Raw genomic sequence first — 17,187 nt, 5'->3', positions numbered from 1 at the left:
AGCTATTCATGATTGGAGGCTTCCGTAAATATTTAGTTTATACGTACAAAATAAGTTACGCTTTAACTAAGTTTAATGGTGCAACACAAAAATATTTAGTGGTGCATAAGTTGTAATTTAGTGCCCATTTACATCAAAAGGCTAAGTTGTAACTTACGCAGAGCTGGTGCAACCAGCCCCTGACGTGTCAAACACAGAAAAACACACCTGTCCTGTTCAAGTAGGGTGTGGTCAGAATATGAACGCCCGGTTGTCCTGTCGGGCCGACAGACGCTGTTGTGCTGTGGCCGGGTGGAGCCACTCCTGGGCTTCCGTCCTGAGGACTCCTGGTGTGAAGTCCTGGAGCTCCAGATGTGTGGTTATAGAAGCCGGGCCGTCCTGTTGGTCCTGTGTGGTCCTGTAATCCCGGTCCACCAGGGGGCGCTGTGCTCACTGCACTACTGGGTGTGACCAACTCATCTGACAACAACAAATATACATCTTACTGATATAATATTCAGCATAATGTTATATATTATACATTATATAATGCTTAAAGTACATGAAGCCCACTTTTTAGGACCATAAATACAAACACAAATTCAAAAAAGTTTAGACACTACAAATTGTGAAAAAAAGGAATGCAATAATTTACAAATCTCATAAACTTATATTTTATTCACAACAGAATATAGATAACATATCAAATGTTGAAGTGAGAAATTTTGAAATGTCATGCCACATATTGGCTCATTTTTGATTTCATGAGAGCTACACATTCCAAAACAGTTGGGACAGGGCGCAATAAGAGGCCGGAAAAGTTAAATGTACATATAAGGAATAGCTGGAGAACTTATTCGGTCAATTGGCAACATGATTGGGTATAAAAAGAGCCTCTCAGAGTGGCAGTGTCTCTCAGAAGTCAAGATGGGCAGAGGATCACCAATTCCCCCAATGCTGCGGCGAACAATAGCGGAGCGATATCAGAAAGGAGTTTCTCAGAGAAAAAATGCAAAGAGTTTGAAGTTATCATCATCTACAGAACATAATATCATCCAAAGATTCAGAGAATCTGGAACAATCTCTGTGTGTAAGGGTCAAGGGTTAAAACCAAACTGGATGCCCGTGATCTTCAGCCCTTAGACGGCACTGCATCACACACAGGAATGATACTGTAATGGACATCACAACATGGGCTCAGGAATACTTCCAGAAAACATTGGTGAACACAATCCACCGGGCCATTCGCCATCGCCGGCTAAAACTCTACAGGTCAAAGAAGAAGCCATATCTAAACATGATCCAGAAGCGCAGGCGTCTCCTCTGGGCCAAGGCTCATTTAAAATGGACTGTGGCAAAGTGGAAAACTGTTCTGTGGTCAGACGAATCAAAATGTGAAGTTCTTTTGGGAAAACTGGGACGCCATCCGGACTGAAGAGGACAAGGACAACCCAAGTTGTTCTCAGCGCTCAGTTCAGAAGCTGCATCTCAGATGGTCTGGGGTTCATGAGTGTGTGTGGCATGGGCAGCTTACACATCTGGAAAGGCCATCAATGCTGAAAGGTGTATCCAAGTTCTAGAACAACATCTGCTCCATCCAGACGGCGTCTCTTTCAGGGAAGACCTTGCATTCTCCAACATGACAATGCCAGAGCACACACTGCATCAATTACAACATCATGGCTGTGTAGAAGAAGGATCCGGCACTGAAATGGCCAGCCTGCAGTCCAGATCTTTCACCATTAGAAAACATTCGGAGCATCATAAAGAGGAAGATGCGACAAAGAAGACCTAAGACAGTTGAGCAGCTAGAAGCCTGTATTAGACAAGAATGGGACAACATTCCTATTCCTCAACTTGAGCAGCTCGTCTCCTCAGTCCCCAGACGTTTGCAGACTGATATAAAAAGAAGAGGGGATGACACACAGAGGGAAACATGGCCACGGCACAACTTATTTTTAAATGTGTTGATGCCATGAAATTTAAAATCAACTTATTTTTCCATTCAAATTATACATTTTCTCAGTTTAAACATTTAATATGTCATCTGTTGTATTCTGAATAAAATATTGAAATGTAAAACTTCCACATCATTGCATTCTGTTTTTATTCACAATTTGTAGTGTCCCAAAGTTTTTGGAATCGGGTTTGTATTTTGGGGGTTGTCATGCCAATTCATTACATTTCTCATTACTGTATTGTCAAAAGATATAATTTAAAATGTGTTAATTTTAATAAATTATGTTGCATGCATATACTGTATATACAAATTTAAAAATATATAATATGATATTAAATAATCAGAATACAAATGAACAAAAACACAAAACAAAATGACTAAACTTTAAAAAATAATATAAAAATAATATAATTACACTAAAAAATGCTGGGTTAAAAACAACCCAAGTTGGGTTGAAAATGCAATTGAGCAATTGAGTTGTTTTAACCCAATGGTACCAGAGTTTGGTGTTTAAATGTGTTTAATTGTCATGAAAATAATGTAACCAAAGTAGTTGTACTTTTTCTCATGTTTTAACGCTTATATTGAGGTATGACACTTGATTCTCCAGTTCTCTGAGAATAATAACTGAAGGTCTCCGCTGGTCTCACCTCCTCTGCAGCCCAGGACTTCCACACGCAGATAGAAAGTGGGCCGAAACTCCACAGGAATGATCCGGAGAAAGCGAGCTCTGACCAGTCTGTCCAACCAGCGCGTGACAGGCGTCCGGCCGACCATCCGCACCTCGAATATCTGACACAAACATCACGGCTCACTTCATTTACACACTGCAAAAAATACAACTCACTAAAATGTAGGGCTAATGATTATGTTTTAGTTAACCGGACAATAAAATGCAAAAAAGTTGGCTTAAACAGTGAAAAGAAGTTGGTTCAACAATTGTCGGACCAACTCAGTATTAATTGTAAATTCGATTTGTAATCGCAAGTTAATAAGCATACAAGTTGCAACAAGTTAACAATGCATTCTGGGTGAATTATGCAAAACTCATCCATGTCTCCCAGCATGCATTGCGGCATGAAGCATGTCACCATTGTTGAGATTTATAGGCTTGATGTGTGTGTGAATAAATCTCACAGGACGTCAAAGTGCTTAATGTACAATCGGTTTTAAACCTCATTCAGCTTTTCTGATTAAAACCGTGCTGGATCTTTTCTAGAATCACAATAAAAAAAAGTTAAAATATTGCTCATATTAAACTCAGTCATAATTAAACCACTACACAATGACTAATTCAATTGTCATTCAGCAGCCAGAGAAACACTCACATTGAAAAGTCTTCAAACTGGCCAACTAAAAAAAACACTGATCACCATGATGGTGACATAAAAAAACACACAAAAAAAACCTCACAAAAAACGAGAAACTCAATCAGCCGAACAAAGGATCTTAAATTGGGAGACATGAGCTTACTCAGTTAATTGAGTTGAGTTGAGTTAAGTGAACATCTTTGTGTAAAAGTTGAGTAAAAAAGCAAGTTGCCTTACAGTTTTAAGTTATGTCAACTTTTCTTTTTTTACAGCACAGCAAAAATGCTCTTCTTACTCAGTATTTGTGTCTTGTTTCTAGTCCAAACATCTAAAATATCATAAAACAAGAAGTATTTACTAGATAAGCAAAAGTAATTGTCTTGTTTTGGGGAAAATAACTCAAAATGAAGAGAGTTTTTGCTTAAAATAAGATAAATAATCTGCCAATGGGGTGAGAAAAATAATCTTAATTCAAACAGAAAACAAGATTATTTCTCTCACCCCATTGGCAGATTATTTATCTTATTTTAAGCAAAAACTCTCTTCATTTTGAGTTATTCTTCCCCAAAACAAGACAATAATTTTCACTTGTCTAGTAAATGTTTCTTAATGTAAGAGTTTGTAGATATTTTGACTAGAAACAAGACAAAAAAAAGTGTAAACATTTACACAGCACTGAAAAAAAATATTTAGAAAAATAAGTTGCCTGGTCGCCTTAAAATTTTTGAGTTCATTTAAATTAAAATTTTGAGTTAATACAATGAACATTTTTTGAGATTCGACAACCTTTATTAAAATATTATTAAAAGATTTTGTAATCATATTGGGTAAATGTGTGTGTTTTATTTCTGATGACGCAGTGAAACATGACAAATTGTGCTATTTTCATGATTATCACATTTTTTATGTGGTTCAGATACAAAAATATTTTGAGTTTCTATTAATTAAACAAATTTCCTTCATTGTTTCAACTTAATTTTTTTATTTCAATAAACTAAAATTTTTAAGGCAACCAGGTTACTTACTTTTTTAAATTAAACCAACAAAAACCAAAAAAAATTTGTTTTACAGTGTACTAAGAAAAGCATTTTTTTCATCTGCAGCGGGTCCGATCTCGGTCCACACGTTACCTTCGGAGGAGAGTCTCTGTCTCCGCTCTCAGTGACGTTCAGGAACTCCGAATCCGCCGAAGCGAAGGCCAGCCTGTATTTGGTGAGGTAGCCCCACATGCGCTCGCTGCCCTGCGTCACCACACCAGAAATCCACGTGGGCTCTAGGAAATCCACCTGGAAGTACGGATGAGGGTCTCCAGGCAGCGGACTCCATCCCGGCTCCATTACCATACTGAGGAGAAATCAGGAGCGTGATGAACGGGCATAAAGACCCGGCTGTGCAAGATGAGACGATGATGCATTTGTACATATTCACAAGGCCATAAGCATGTCTTGAACACTGGGGGGAACACATTTGTTTAATGAAGCATGAAACAGAACAGTGAACAAAATTCTAGGTCTAATTCTAGTAAATATCATTAGTCCCGAGATTCTTCGCATTAGTGAATAAATGCATAGATTAGTTCACCCAAAAATGAAAATATTTCATTAATTCCTCTCCTTCATGTCGTTGGACACCCGTCAGACCTTCGCTCATCTTCAGAACACAGATGAAGATATTTTAGTGTAAAGCTGAGAAAGGCTTCAGATAGGCCTCCATTGGCATTCAGTCCATTCCCACTCACAAGACCCATAAAGGCCCTAAACACATCGACACACAGCCCATCTCACTACAGCGGCTGGACAATCATTTGATGAAGCGACGAGAATAGTTATTGTGTGCACAAAAAATCAAAATAATGACTCTATCTGCCGAGTTATTGTCTTCCGTGTCGGTCTCGCTCCTCCTCTTCTGGTCATGAACGGCGGATCTGCGTCATATTCTCGCGCATGCGTCGAGTTCACGGCAATAACTTGGCGGATAAAGTCGTTATTTAGATTTTTGTGCGCACAATAACTATTTTCGTCGCATTGTAAAATGATTGTCCAGCCGCTGTAGTGAGATGGGCTGTGTGTCGATGTGTTTAGGGCCTTTATGGGTCTTGTCAGTGGGAATGGACTGAATGCCAATGGAGGCCTATCTGAAGCCTTTCTCAGCTTTACACTAAAATATCTTCAAGGTCTGACGGGTGTCCAACGACATGAGGGAGAGTAATTAATGACATATTTTCATTTTTGGGTGAACTAACCCTTTAATATTTGTAATTCCCCAGAGGTCTGGTGGTAGAATTTATGTTAAACCGTGTCAAAGGTTTCGGGTTCTAATCGGTTCTCATATATATAGTTTTTCATTAAAAAAAATATGAGATGTTCATCAATGATTAAGAGCAGGGACACGATTGTGTGCATTTAGTTTTATAATTTCACTGGAAAGAAGAGAGTCTCTCTCTGCAATGGCTTTAAGCGATAGAGTGACACGCTCATCTGTGTGTGTGTGTGTGTGTGTGTGTGTGTGTGTGAAGGCTGTGTATGCACGAGCCAAAAGAGAACGACAACCCCCCCCTACTTTTATCTGATTGGCCATCTCACTCATTTTGACAACGCCGTTAGTGTTAAGTTAAACTTGAAATTTCAAAAAGATTATCATTATCAAATGAAGGAAGTCTATCAGATACAATGAGTTTGAATGTGCGATCCGAATGAACGGATGCTATTGGTTGTGAGCACAGTGCAACCTGGAAGAAACAAGGAAGCTGATTGGCCATTGAAACGGTGATGCCACATAGAACCAGGTGTGTCTGTGATTCCCAGCATGTAGAGGGATCTTTGTTTGCAAGGTGGATGTGCCTCCACCGTGTATTTAAAAAGAAGGTTGTGTATGTCTTACTGTTTGTTTGGTAATGCTAGCGGTTTTAGCATTTAATATGTTAACGTGCATTTGATTTAGTATTGATGAACATCTATGTAAAATACCTTGTGAGTGGTCTAGTGACATTGTTTGTAGCTTAAATGAGTTACATATCCTTAAGGTATCTCATGGCTGTGTATGTTAACTCATATTTGTATATGGTTTGTTTCTCTGTGTAGGTTATTAAGCTAAACATCCGAAATAAGCACTGAAAACAAGCAAAAGAAGATCAAGATATTGTTGTTTTATCTTCAATAAATTGCTTCAATGATGAACATTCAGTTGTTTTGAGTTAATCCATGCACTCTCTGAAGTTGATGTTTAAGTTTGGGCAGAAATTGAGGCTGAAAATCCCTGATAACTTGACAGTTAGACGTCACCTGAGGCAAACCAGACTCAAATGTAACTTGTCCCCCTCAATGTCTATAAGTGGTTACAGGTCTGCATATTCCTACAAATTCATAAAAAAACGCTCACACATTGGGCACGACGTTGAGTCGGCCGGCGTCAGCAGGGTTATTCTCTCTGTACGAGGACGAGGTCAGCTGACCATAATGGACGTGCCCATCCTCCAATCCCAGAGCAGAAGCGCAGACACCTGACGGGACACGAGTTCATCATATTTTGATATTTTGATGTAGGAACATTTTTAAGTTTTGGATTCATCCACAATGAGTTCCTACCTTTATGAGCGGGTCCTCCTTCCTTGGAAACGTGAAGAGACACAAAAAAATTATAAATTATAAATAATTACGATGACTTTACCCAACAAGAGTTTTTAAATAGATCACAGTCTGTAGTACACATTTAACTCTATCGACACAATAAATACATACCATTTAAAAAAAAAAGTAATTATTATTTTAATCATGAATGAAAACTAGGCACGTTTAATGATCTAATAAATTCTGTATTGTGACGTTCCTAAAAATAATAAGTAATTATGAATAATTTATAATATAATAATATAATGCTAAAAAAAATATATTTCAATTACATATATATTTTTACCAAATTTGTGTGGCATCATACATTTAAATAATATATTTTAAGATATACTGTATTATGACATTCTTAAAAATAAAATTAATATAAATAATAACTAATTATGAATTCTTTATAATATAATATTATAAAGCAAAAAAAATTAGGTAATATTCTCTTCACCATATTTGATTAGCCTATAAGGTTAAATAATATATTTTCAAAATAATCTCTATTGTCACATTCTTAAATACACACACACACACACACACACACACACACACACACACACACACACACACACACACACACACACACACACACACACACACACACACACACACACACACACACACACACACACACACACACACACACACACACACACACACACACACACACACACACACACACACACACACACACACACAAACACACACACACACACACAGTATTATACCGTAAGTATTCAAAATATATATTTTTCAAATTTGTTTAGCTTTATAAATTTAAGATATACTGTATTGTGACATTCTTAAATATAACAACTATAAATAATTATTCATTAAATAGGTTATATATATATATATACATACATACATATGTTTTTACTAAATTTGTATAGTTTTATACATTTAAATAATATCTTTCTAAATTTCTAATTTTCTTTGTAAATAATATCTGTTGTGTATATTTAAGGGTTGGGCCTGTCCGATTGGTCTTCAGATGTGATTCTAATTAAAGTCTCACGGTGGTGGTCAGGACTCTGGCTGTGGTCGCAGGCGTCTGGCTGGGTGTCCTGAGCGCGGCGGCGGTGGGGGTGATGTGTGTGATATTAGTGTGTGTGCAGCCTCTCTCATCTGCTCCATCAGGACAGTCAGGAGCTCCATCACAGCGCCGCTCCGCCTCAATGCAGCCCCCTGGAGGAGGGCAGGAGAACTGACCCCACGGGCACAGGGGAGCCACACCAGAACCTGGAGACCAAACAAACACTTCATTTCAACGTGAAAGGCAAGAAATGAAGGCATTGGTGGAGGGTGGGGGTGTGTGTGTGAGGGAGAGAACACCTTGTTCAGTTTCCCAAATAACCCAGCATTAAAGCTGCACTATGCAACTTTTCGTCCACTGGAGGGCGCCTATTCTAAACGGCTCGCGAGTACCGGGACTTTTATTATGACGGGACGGGACACAGTCACCGGGGGGGCTGCACTTCCGCTTTTTCCTGTCAGGTAAAAACAGCTATTTTTTTCATATCAGATACATTTAAGGGGCCAAAGGCTTCGGCCATCCGTCCTCTCTCTTCCCTGAACTGAAATGAAGTAGTGGGCTGTACTCTCCACACGATTGACATCAGGTTCAAGTACGCCAGGTTGGCTGGTGGTTATGTTGCCTGCATACCGCCTCCCATGGCCGAGACTGGTATTACGATACCTGTCGGGCCGGCGCTAGTAATGCTACTGCTAATTAAAGCCCCACTTGGCTACTTTTGCTCTCGGGGTCCCCCTACAGTTTGGAAAAAATAATGTCCTCAACTACTGTCGTAAGCTCTGTAATCCTACAACAGGGGATGCCATCGCACGTGCATTTGTTGACATGACACCCATGATAGCCCTGAACTAGTGATGCGTGGCTCGTCTCATAACCCGCGGACCCCGTATGTCTATTTAATGGTCGCGGGTGCGCGGCGTGTTGTAAAAATATATACAGTGGTGCGGTACGGGCCAAATAACTTATTAAAAGCGTCCCGCGGGTTGGTGCAGCACTAACAGTTCCCCTGAACACTGCAGGAGGAGTTCACATGCAGCTGTTCTTCTGGCGGCGCGTGTGAAATGTCTTCATCCCAGGTACAGTCAGTGGCTTATGCTTCAGCATTTCATATGAATATAATTTCATGGGTTTTATTTTTTTCAAACGCCAAATAATCACGATGCTCACGTTTACAAGCCAGCATCATTATAGTAGTCTATTGGTTACCGTTTTACAGAATCTATATGATACTTCAGTTCAGTGTTTGAGTGGTAGCTCACCGTAACAAGCAGGACAGCATCGGTCGGGCACGCCTCCTTCAGCTCACGCCGACGAGCAAACGCTGGTCACATGCTGATTCTCGTCCTGCTTTTAATCCCATCATTTTTTCATTTCCTCTTATTGCTTTCCTCCAACAGAACCTTTTCTTTCTTATTTGTCTCTGCTGCTTCGGACATGACTATATTATCCGACGAACAAAGTTGGGCTCGCACGTCCGAATGTAAGGAAGTTTGTGTGTTGGTGGAAGTGACGTATGTGCCGTAAAGCAGTCGAATTTTGTAGTTCTTTTCTTTTTCTCGGGTTACTACCCGAAACCCGAAGTTTAAAAGTACGATTAAAAACGATACAGACCCCATCAGGCTATGGCAGACGTGTCATTCAGCCTATTGTAAGTCGATTTATCATCACAAGAGTCTTAAAAAATATATTATGAAGGTTGAAAAGTTACCTAGTGCTGCTTTAAGGTTGATATCTCTGCAGCACTATAACTTGACATTTGTTTAATGACATCATCGCCCTTATTTCTTCTCATTCTTTTGATGCGTTTAGGTCCTTTTTTGGATATTTTTCCTCAATTTTTACACATGGCACCTTTAAGACAACAGTGGATGCAGTTTGTGTTTTCGGAGTTCTGCAAGTGTGTGTGTGTGTGTGTGTGTGTGTGTGTGTTCCCGGTCATGAGCAGAAAACGCAGGCGGCGAGTGAAAATGCATCACATGTGTGTGTTTTGATGGCAATCGGTGCGTAAATGCATGTGTGTTTGTGTGTGTTTGTTTGTTCCCGGAGTGGAAACCGCAGGCGGTGAGTCTACGAGAATATGGGTAGAATATTAAAATTAATAAAAATGTTATCTTCATCTCAACTCATACTGTCAAATGTGCATTTCTAAGAAATAAACACTGCAAAAAATGCTTTTCTTACTTAGTATTTTTGTCTTGTTTCTAGTCCAAACATCTAAAAATTCTTAGATTAAGAAACATTTACTAGACAAGCAAAAGTAATTGTCTTGTTTTGGGGAAAATAACTCTAAATGAAGAGAGTTTTTGCTTAAAATAAGATAAATAATCTGCCAATGGGGTGAGAAAAATAATCTTGTTTTCTGTTTGAATTAAGATTACTTTTGTCACCCCATTGGCAGATTATTTATTTTATTTTAAGCAAAAACTCTCTTCATTTTGAGTTATTTTTCCCCAAAACAAGACAATTACTTTTGCTTGTCTAGTAAATCTTTCTTGTTTTAAGAATTTTTAGATGTTTGGACGAGAAACAAGACACAAATACTGAGTAAGAAAAGCATTTTTTTCAGTGAACAAGTAATATGATTAGCAACTGCACTTATTAATGCAAAACAAATTATTTTTAAAAATCCTAAAGGAACCCAAAGATACCGTCAGTGCAGCCCATGAGCTCGACTCTCAGATAGATCCCGTTCTGGAAGTCATGAGGCAGAATCCGCACGAGCCGAGCCGACACCATCCGGTCCAGACGGGCCAGAGCTACGCCACGGTCATCACTGTTGCCCTGAAACACCTGCAAGACACAAACTATTATAATCTCAACCGATCCAACATCACACTGTCGTCCAGCTCTGTTAACAGAAGAACAGGGCTTCTGCAGGGTTATGAGGGTCAATAAAAGACCTTCTTAAAGGGTTAGTTCACCCAAAAATGAAAATTATCTCATTAATTCCTCCTGTGGTTGGCCAGCCGTCAGACCTCCGCTCATCTTCACACACAGATGAAGATATTAGTGTTGAAATCCGATGGCTCAGAAAGGCCTTCATTGACACCAATGTCATTTCCTCTCTCAAGACCCATAAAGGCACTAAAGACGTCGTTACAAAGCCCATCTCACTACAGCGGCTCTACAATCATTTATGAAGAGGCCAGAATAGAGTTAGTGCGCAAAAAAACTTAATAACGACTTACATTGATGGGCTGACTTCAAAACAAAGCTTTGAACCGTTATGAGTCAGTGAATCGATTCATGATTCGGATCGTGAGTCAAACTGCTGAAATCACGTGACTTTGGCGATCCGAATCATGAATCGATTCACTGACTCATAACGGTTCGAAGCTTTGTTTTGAAGTCAGCCCATCACTATATAAGTCGTTATTTATTTATTTATTTTTACACTATTATCTTCATCTGTGTCTGAAGATGAACAGAGGTCTGACGGGTGTCAATGAGCGAGAGGAATTAATGACAGAATTTTCATTTTTGGGTGAACTAACCCTTTAAGATAATTTAAAGCTGCAGTCAGTAAGTTTTGTCGCCATCTCTGTTTGAAACCTGCAATTGCAGTTATTTATGGAGTTATCATCTATACGCAAGTTGTACGCCGGCTCCTCAGCGTGGATCAATCTAACGCTTTAAGGAGTGTGTGTACATAAAACAAGAACAAATATATGCCAATGTGTTCATAAAAATCAACTGAATTCAAATGTGAGTGATTTTCATACACAATGGTTTCAAGCATCACTTAATTTTGTTTGATTTCTCAGGAAACAATACTTAATTTCTTCATTTTGCATGTCATTAATTGTCTCTTGATTTAAGGATGTTTCGATATTTGTGCAGGAAAACAAAAATCTGGAAGAAGAACATTATTTAGGCAGTGCGTCCAAATTAAATTAAGGCCCTTAGAAAGTAAAAAAATAATAATAATTCTCTGCTTTATTGGTCAGATTAAACGTTCTGACTCTCGTTGGTCTTCTGAACACAAATGAAGATATTTGTAGTGAAATGTAAAGATTTCTGTCCTCCATTGACAGTCTAAGCAACTTCCACTGACGCTTCAGAAAGCTCATAAAGAGAAACGGATCCATTCGGATCGAGCGGATTATTCCAGACGTTCTGAAGAGACTCGATGGCTTTATGATGAAGGAAAGTCTGACGGTTTGGAGCGACATTAGGGAGGAAATGATCACAGGATTCTCATTAATGGGGGAACTGGCCCTTTAAGAGTCTGACTTACTGTTGATTTATTCATCCAAACTTTGACAAATTACGTCATTCCACATTATACAGTAAATTACATTTTTATAAATGATTCTGCAATTCAGTCCATATTTTTTTGCATCACATAAATCATAGGGACGTAATTTAATGCCATGATATTGAACTTAAAATGTCTTAAATTGGAGGATAACGTCTTAAAGTTGTTTAGCTTTTAGTATGACTATGTTAGCCTTAAGGTTATGAATAAGCTAGTGTTTTCCAAAACAATAATAACATTCGCATTTCGGAGATATACGCATTTCGAAACTTAATCTCTCACATACGTTAAAATGGATCAAAGATTTTGATGACTTCATCTGCTCATCACATCTTCCGTCCAATCAAATGCTCTCTAGAATCGGAAGCCCCGCCCCCTACACTATAAAGAGCCGCTGAAGCTGCGGCTGAAATCGGTCAGTTGTTCACACGTTTACTATTTCTTACATGGCACATAGCACATGCGATAGGAAACGATTCAGTGTAAATATGCTGTCAGTCGAAGGCAAAATAAGTCTGATTTGATGTTTGTTTCACGCACACACACATAGTCTAGACTACAGACACGAGAGCGGATCATATGCGTGAGTCGGCGCAGACAACAAAACAAATCGGACCCATTTAAATTCAGAACAGATTGCTGTAATTTAAAAGCGATATGGAGGAGATTATGATGATAAACGGTTAAAGGAAACTGGCTTTACCAAACAGAAAGGCTCTAGTCAATCTTTGTATTATTAATGAAACGCTATTGGCCGTTTCAAAAAAGGGGAGGAGCTGCTAACAGCTGGAGCCGTTTCAACACACAGAATTATGCGGCGCGTTTCAAAGCACTTCAGTGGGCCTTTAAGGCCTTACATTGTGGAAGATCAAATGAAGACTTTTTTAAGACCTGTGGAAAGCCTGGGAGAAGCTGATGTGTGTGTCACCTTTGCTTTGGGTCTGGCGTCTGTGATCATCTCTTTATATGTGAACCACTGACGGCCATCGCTGCTGAACTGCAGATAGAAGCTGGACACAAACGTGTCAAACGCACCGCCACCCTGAGTCAACAAACCTGCAACAACACACACACAACACACACACAACACGGAGTCACATGACTGTCTTATTCTACTTTATCCGTGGTGCATCACTATTGTTATCATCCTGCATGCTGCCTCGTCTTTCTTCATCAGAGCTGGACCGTAACTCAGCTCATTTACTCGAGTCCTGTACTGAAGTTCACTTCTTGAGTCTCTGTACTTTACTTGAGTATTATTTTTTCTGTAAACTTATGACTTTACCTTCACTACATCTGAAAGACAAATATCGTCCTTTTTACTCCACTACATTTCTATCAAGGTCCTCGAAGTGGAAAGTCGTTTCTGTCGCAGCTTTGAAAGTCAGTGATGATTTTTTTCTTCTTTTAAAGGTGTTTGGGTTTTGGCAGAAAGCCTTTCAGGAATCACTCTTGTAGAGTCTCGTGAAGTTCAATGATTTCACAGCATTTATTAAACACTGATTTATAGTTTAGAGCAAAATGACGGAAGAAGACGGATGTCCAAATGCTCATTTAGTGGAGTATTCACATAAACAAAGTTGATTCTGTCTTCAGTGAAGGTGAACAGTGTGAGAATATCAGATGTGTATCAGTGTATTGGATCCGTGCATTCGGCCTTAAAGTGACAGCAGCTTTATAACTTTTCTACAAGTATTTAAATGAGTTTAAGTTAGTCGTCTGCTAGTGTGTCAGATGGAGCGTCACTGACTGGCTTAAACCATGATGGCATAATGTGCATTTATACAACTATAATACAATAATGCGGCGACATAAAGAAGGAAATTTACTTTTGATACTTAAGTTCTTTTGAAAACAAATACTTCTGTACTTTTACTCCAGTAAAAATCTATTTTAACAACTTTCACAGAGTAATATTTGACCAGTAGTACTTTTACTTTTACTCAAGTAATAAAGTTGGGTACTTTGTCCACCTCTGTTCTTCACATGACCCGGCCATATTTGGTTATATCTCCAGACAAATGACCCGGCCATATTTGGTCATATCTCCAGACACATGACCCGGCCATATTTGGTTATATCTCCAGACAAATGACCCGGCCATATTTGGTTATATCTCCAGACAAATGACCCGGCCATATTTGGTTATATCTCCAGACAAATGACCCGGCCATATTTGGTCATATCTCCAGACACATGACCCGGCCATATTTGGTCATATCCCCAGACACATGACCCGGCCATATTTGGTCATATCCCCAGACACATGACCCGGCCATATTTGGTTATATCTCCAGACACATGACCCGGCCATATTTGGTCATATCTCCAGACACATGACCCGGCCATATTTGGTCATATCTCCAGACACATGACCCGGCCATATTTGGTCATATCTCCAGACACATGACCCGGCCATATTTGGTCAAATCTCCAGACACATGACCCGGCCATATTTGGTCATATCTCCAGACACATGACCCGGCCATATTTGGTCAAATCTCCAGACACATGACCCGGCCATATTTGGTCATATCTCCAGACACATGACCCGGCCATATTTGGTTATATCTCCAGACAAATGACCCGGCCATATTTGGTCATATCTCCAGACACATGACCCGGCCATATTTGGTCAAATCTCCAGACACATGACCCGGCCATATTTGGTCATATCCCCAGACACATGACCCGGCCATATTTGGTTATATTTTCAGACACATGACCCGGCCATATTTGGTCATATCTCCAGACACATGACCCGGCCATATTTGGTCATATCTCCAGACACATGACCCGGCCATATTTGGTCATATCTCCAGACACATGACCCGGCCATATTTGGTCAAATCTCCAGACACATGACCCGGCCATATTTGGTCATATCTCCAGACACATGACCCGGCCATATTTGGTTATATCTCCAGACAAATGACCCGGCCATATTTGGTCATATCTCCAGACACATGACCCGGCCATATTTGGTTATATCTCCAGACAAATGACCCGGCCATATTTGGTCATATCTCCAGACACATGACCCGGCCATATTTGGTCATATCTCCAGACACATGACCCGGCCATATTTGGTTATATCTCCAGACAAATGACCCGGCCATATTTGGTTATATCTCCAGACACATGACCCGGCCATATTTGGTTATATCTCCAGACAAATGACCCGGCCATATTTGGTTATATCTCCAGACAAATGACCCGGCCATATTTGGTCATATCTCCAGACACATGACCCGGCCATATTTGGTCATATCTCCAGACACACGACCCGGCCATATTTGGTCATATCTCCAGACACATGACCCGGCCATATTTGGTCATATCTCCAGACACATGACCCGGCCATATTTGGTCATATCTCCAGACACATGACCCGGCCATATTTGGTCATATCTCCAGAACCTGTGGTGTCGTCTTCACCTGTGATGTTGTATGGTCGGAGCAGGTCGATCTGGAGGAAGGGGCCGGTGGTGTGTCCGTGCTCCGGGGTCCCGGCCGGCAGGTCCCTGTACTCCTCCGGCTCCGGGCTCCAGCCCTGCAGGTCCCTGTGTGGCTCTCGGGCCTGCAGACGTCCCGCTGACGGAGGGTTGCTGAGCTGCTGAGACGAGGCGCTGAAGCTGGAGTCGGGGAGCGACTGAACGCCCAGAGAAGACCAACACTCGTCTAGAACACAACAGACAAACTGATTCTGATGCAGAAACATCTGTGCACATCAATACATAAACACCGGATAAACTAAATATATTTATATTACATCAATATTGTTATAAGTTATTATATAATATAATAAAATAAAATATATTGTTATAATTAATAATATAATATAATATATAATATAATATAATTCATAAAATATAATATAATATAGTTCATATAATATAATATAAGATTATAATATAATATAATATAATATAATATAATATAATATAATATAATATAATATAATATAATATAGTTCATATAATATAAGATAATATAATATAATTCATATAAAATAATATAATATAATATAATATAATATAATATAATATAATATAATATAATATAATTAATATATAATATAATATAATATAATATAATATAATATAATATAATATAATATAATATAATATAATATAATAATATTTACAACATTTAATAAGTACTGCATTTAAAAGATTTTCATCATAAAAAATATGCATTTGATTTTTAATAGTAGTATTTATTTCCTGATCATTCATAATATATATTTATTTATTGAGCTTGTTTTACAGAAAATATCTTTTTTTAACAAATATTACCATTATATAGATGTATAATTTAATAATGAATGAATTAATAATAATAATTAGTTACATTCATATAGCGCTTTACATTTAGAAGGGGAATCTCCTCAACCACCACCAGTATAGTATAGTCATTAAAACCATAGATTTTTTCTGTAGAGTAGCAATAATTTGAATAAAAAGCATTTAATTCTCATGTTAAAAATAATGTCACATGCACAATTCAAATCAGCATAAATTAAAAACAATTGAACAAATATTATCATTATATACACATCTATTACAGTCATTAAAATTTGATTTTCTTTTGCATTAGTCATGATAAATGCGTTTTATTGTTATGTTGATAATGCAAAAAAAAAAAAAAAAAAAAAATGAATGGACCTAAAATAGTCTTCATTTTCTTTATGCAAAAATGTAACATTCGTACTCATAAAAATATATAATATAGAAAAATGATAGCATTTAATTGTTGTTTTACTGAAAGGTGCAGTGTGTGAGTTTTAGCGGCATCTAGTGGTGAGGTTGTGAATTGAGTAAGGTGTCCCGATTGTCCTTTTAGCTTTCAGACGGGTGTTCGCGGCCGATATTAACCTGATATTCTGCTGACTTTTACACAAAACGGCATTAAATCATGAAAGAGAGACCTCAGAGGACTGACCTCCGGGCGGCAGAGGGTATGTGGGCACAGTCGGAGCGCCCTCTGGTGGTGTGGAGGGTCCAAGCGTTATCGGCAGGACCATT

General features: G+C 38.8%; 1 protein-coding gene across 1 annotated transcript in view; it reads right to left on the bottom strand.

Annotated features, from left to right (window-relative positions):
* The window catches only part of sspo (SCO-spondin), a 163,341-nt gene that overhangs the window by 95,450 nt on the left and 50,704 nt on the right, over positions 1–17,187 (bottom strand). The window contains exons 39-48 of the mRNA XM_067434918.1: positions 17,105–17,187; positions 15,599–15,841; positions 13,089–13,216; positions 10,551–10,692; positions 7,885–8,108; positions 6,834–6,855; positions 6,628–6,748; positions 4,380–4,593; positions 2,590–2,731; positions 208–459 (exon numbers count right to left, since the gene is read on the bottom strand). The exon at positions 17,105–17,187 is cut by the window's right edge and continues 22 nt beyond it. Of these exons, the coding sequence (XP_067291019.1) occupies positions 208–459; positions 2,590–2,731; positions 4,380–4,593; positions 6,628–6,748; positions 6,834–6,855; positions 7,885–8,108; positions 10,551–10,692; positions 13,089–13,216; positions 15,599–15,841; positions 17,105–17,187 (1,571 nt within the window). The remainder of the gene's footprint in view (positions 1–207; positions 460–2,589; positions 2,732–4,379; positions 4,594–6,627; positions 6,749–6,833; positions 6,856–7,884; positions 8,109–10,550; positions 10,693–13,088; positions 13,217–15,598; positions 15,842–17,104) is intronic.

The sequence above is a fragment of the Pseudorasbora parva genome, chromosome 24 (genome assembly GCF_024679245.1).
Source record: "Pseudorasbora parva isolate DD20220531a chromosome 24, ASM2467924v1, whole genome shotgun sequence".
Lineage (NCBI taxonomy): Eukaryota > Metazoa > Chordata > Actinopteri > Cypriniformes > Gobionidae > Pseudorasbora > Pseudorasbora parva.
This window is presented reverse-complemented; position numbering and strand designations above follow the sequence as displayed.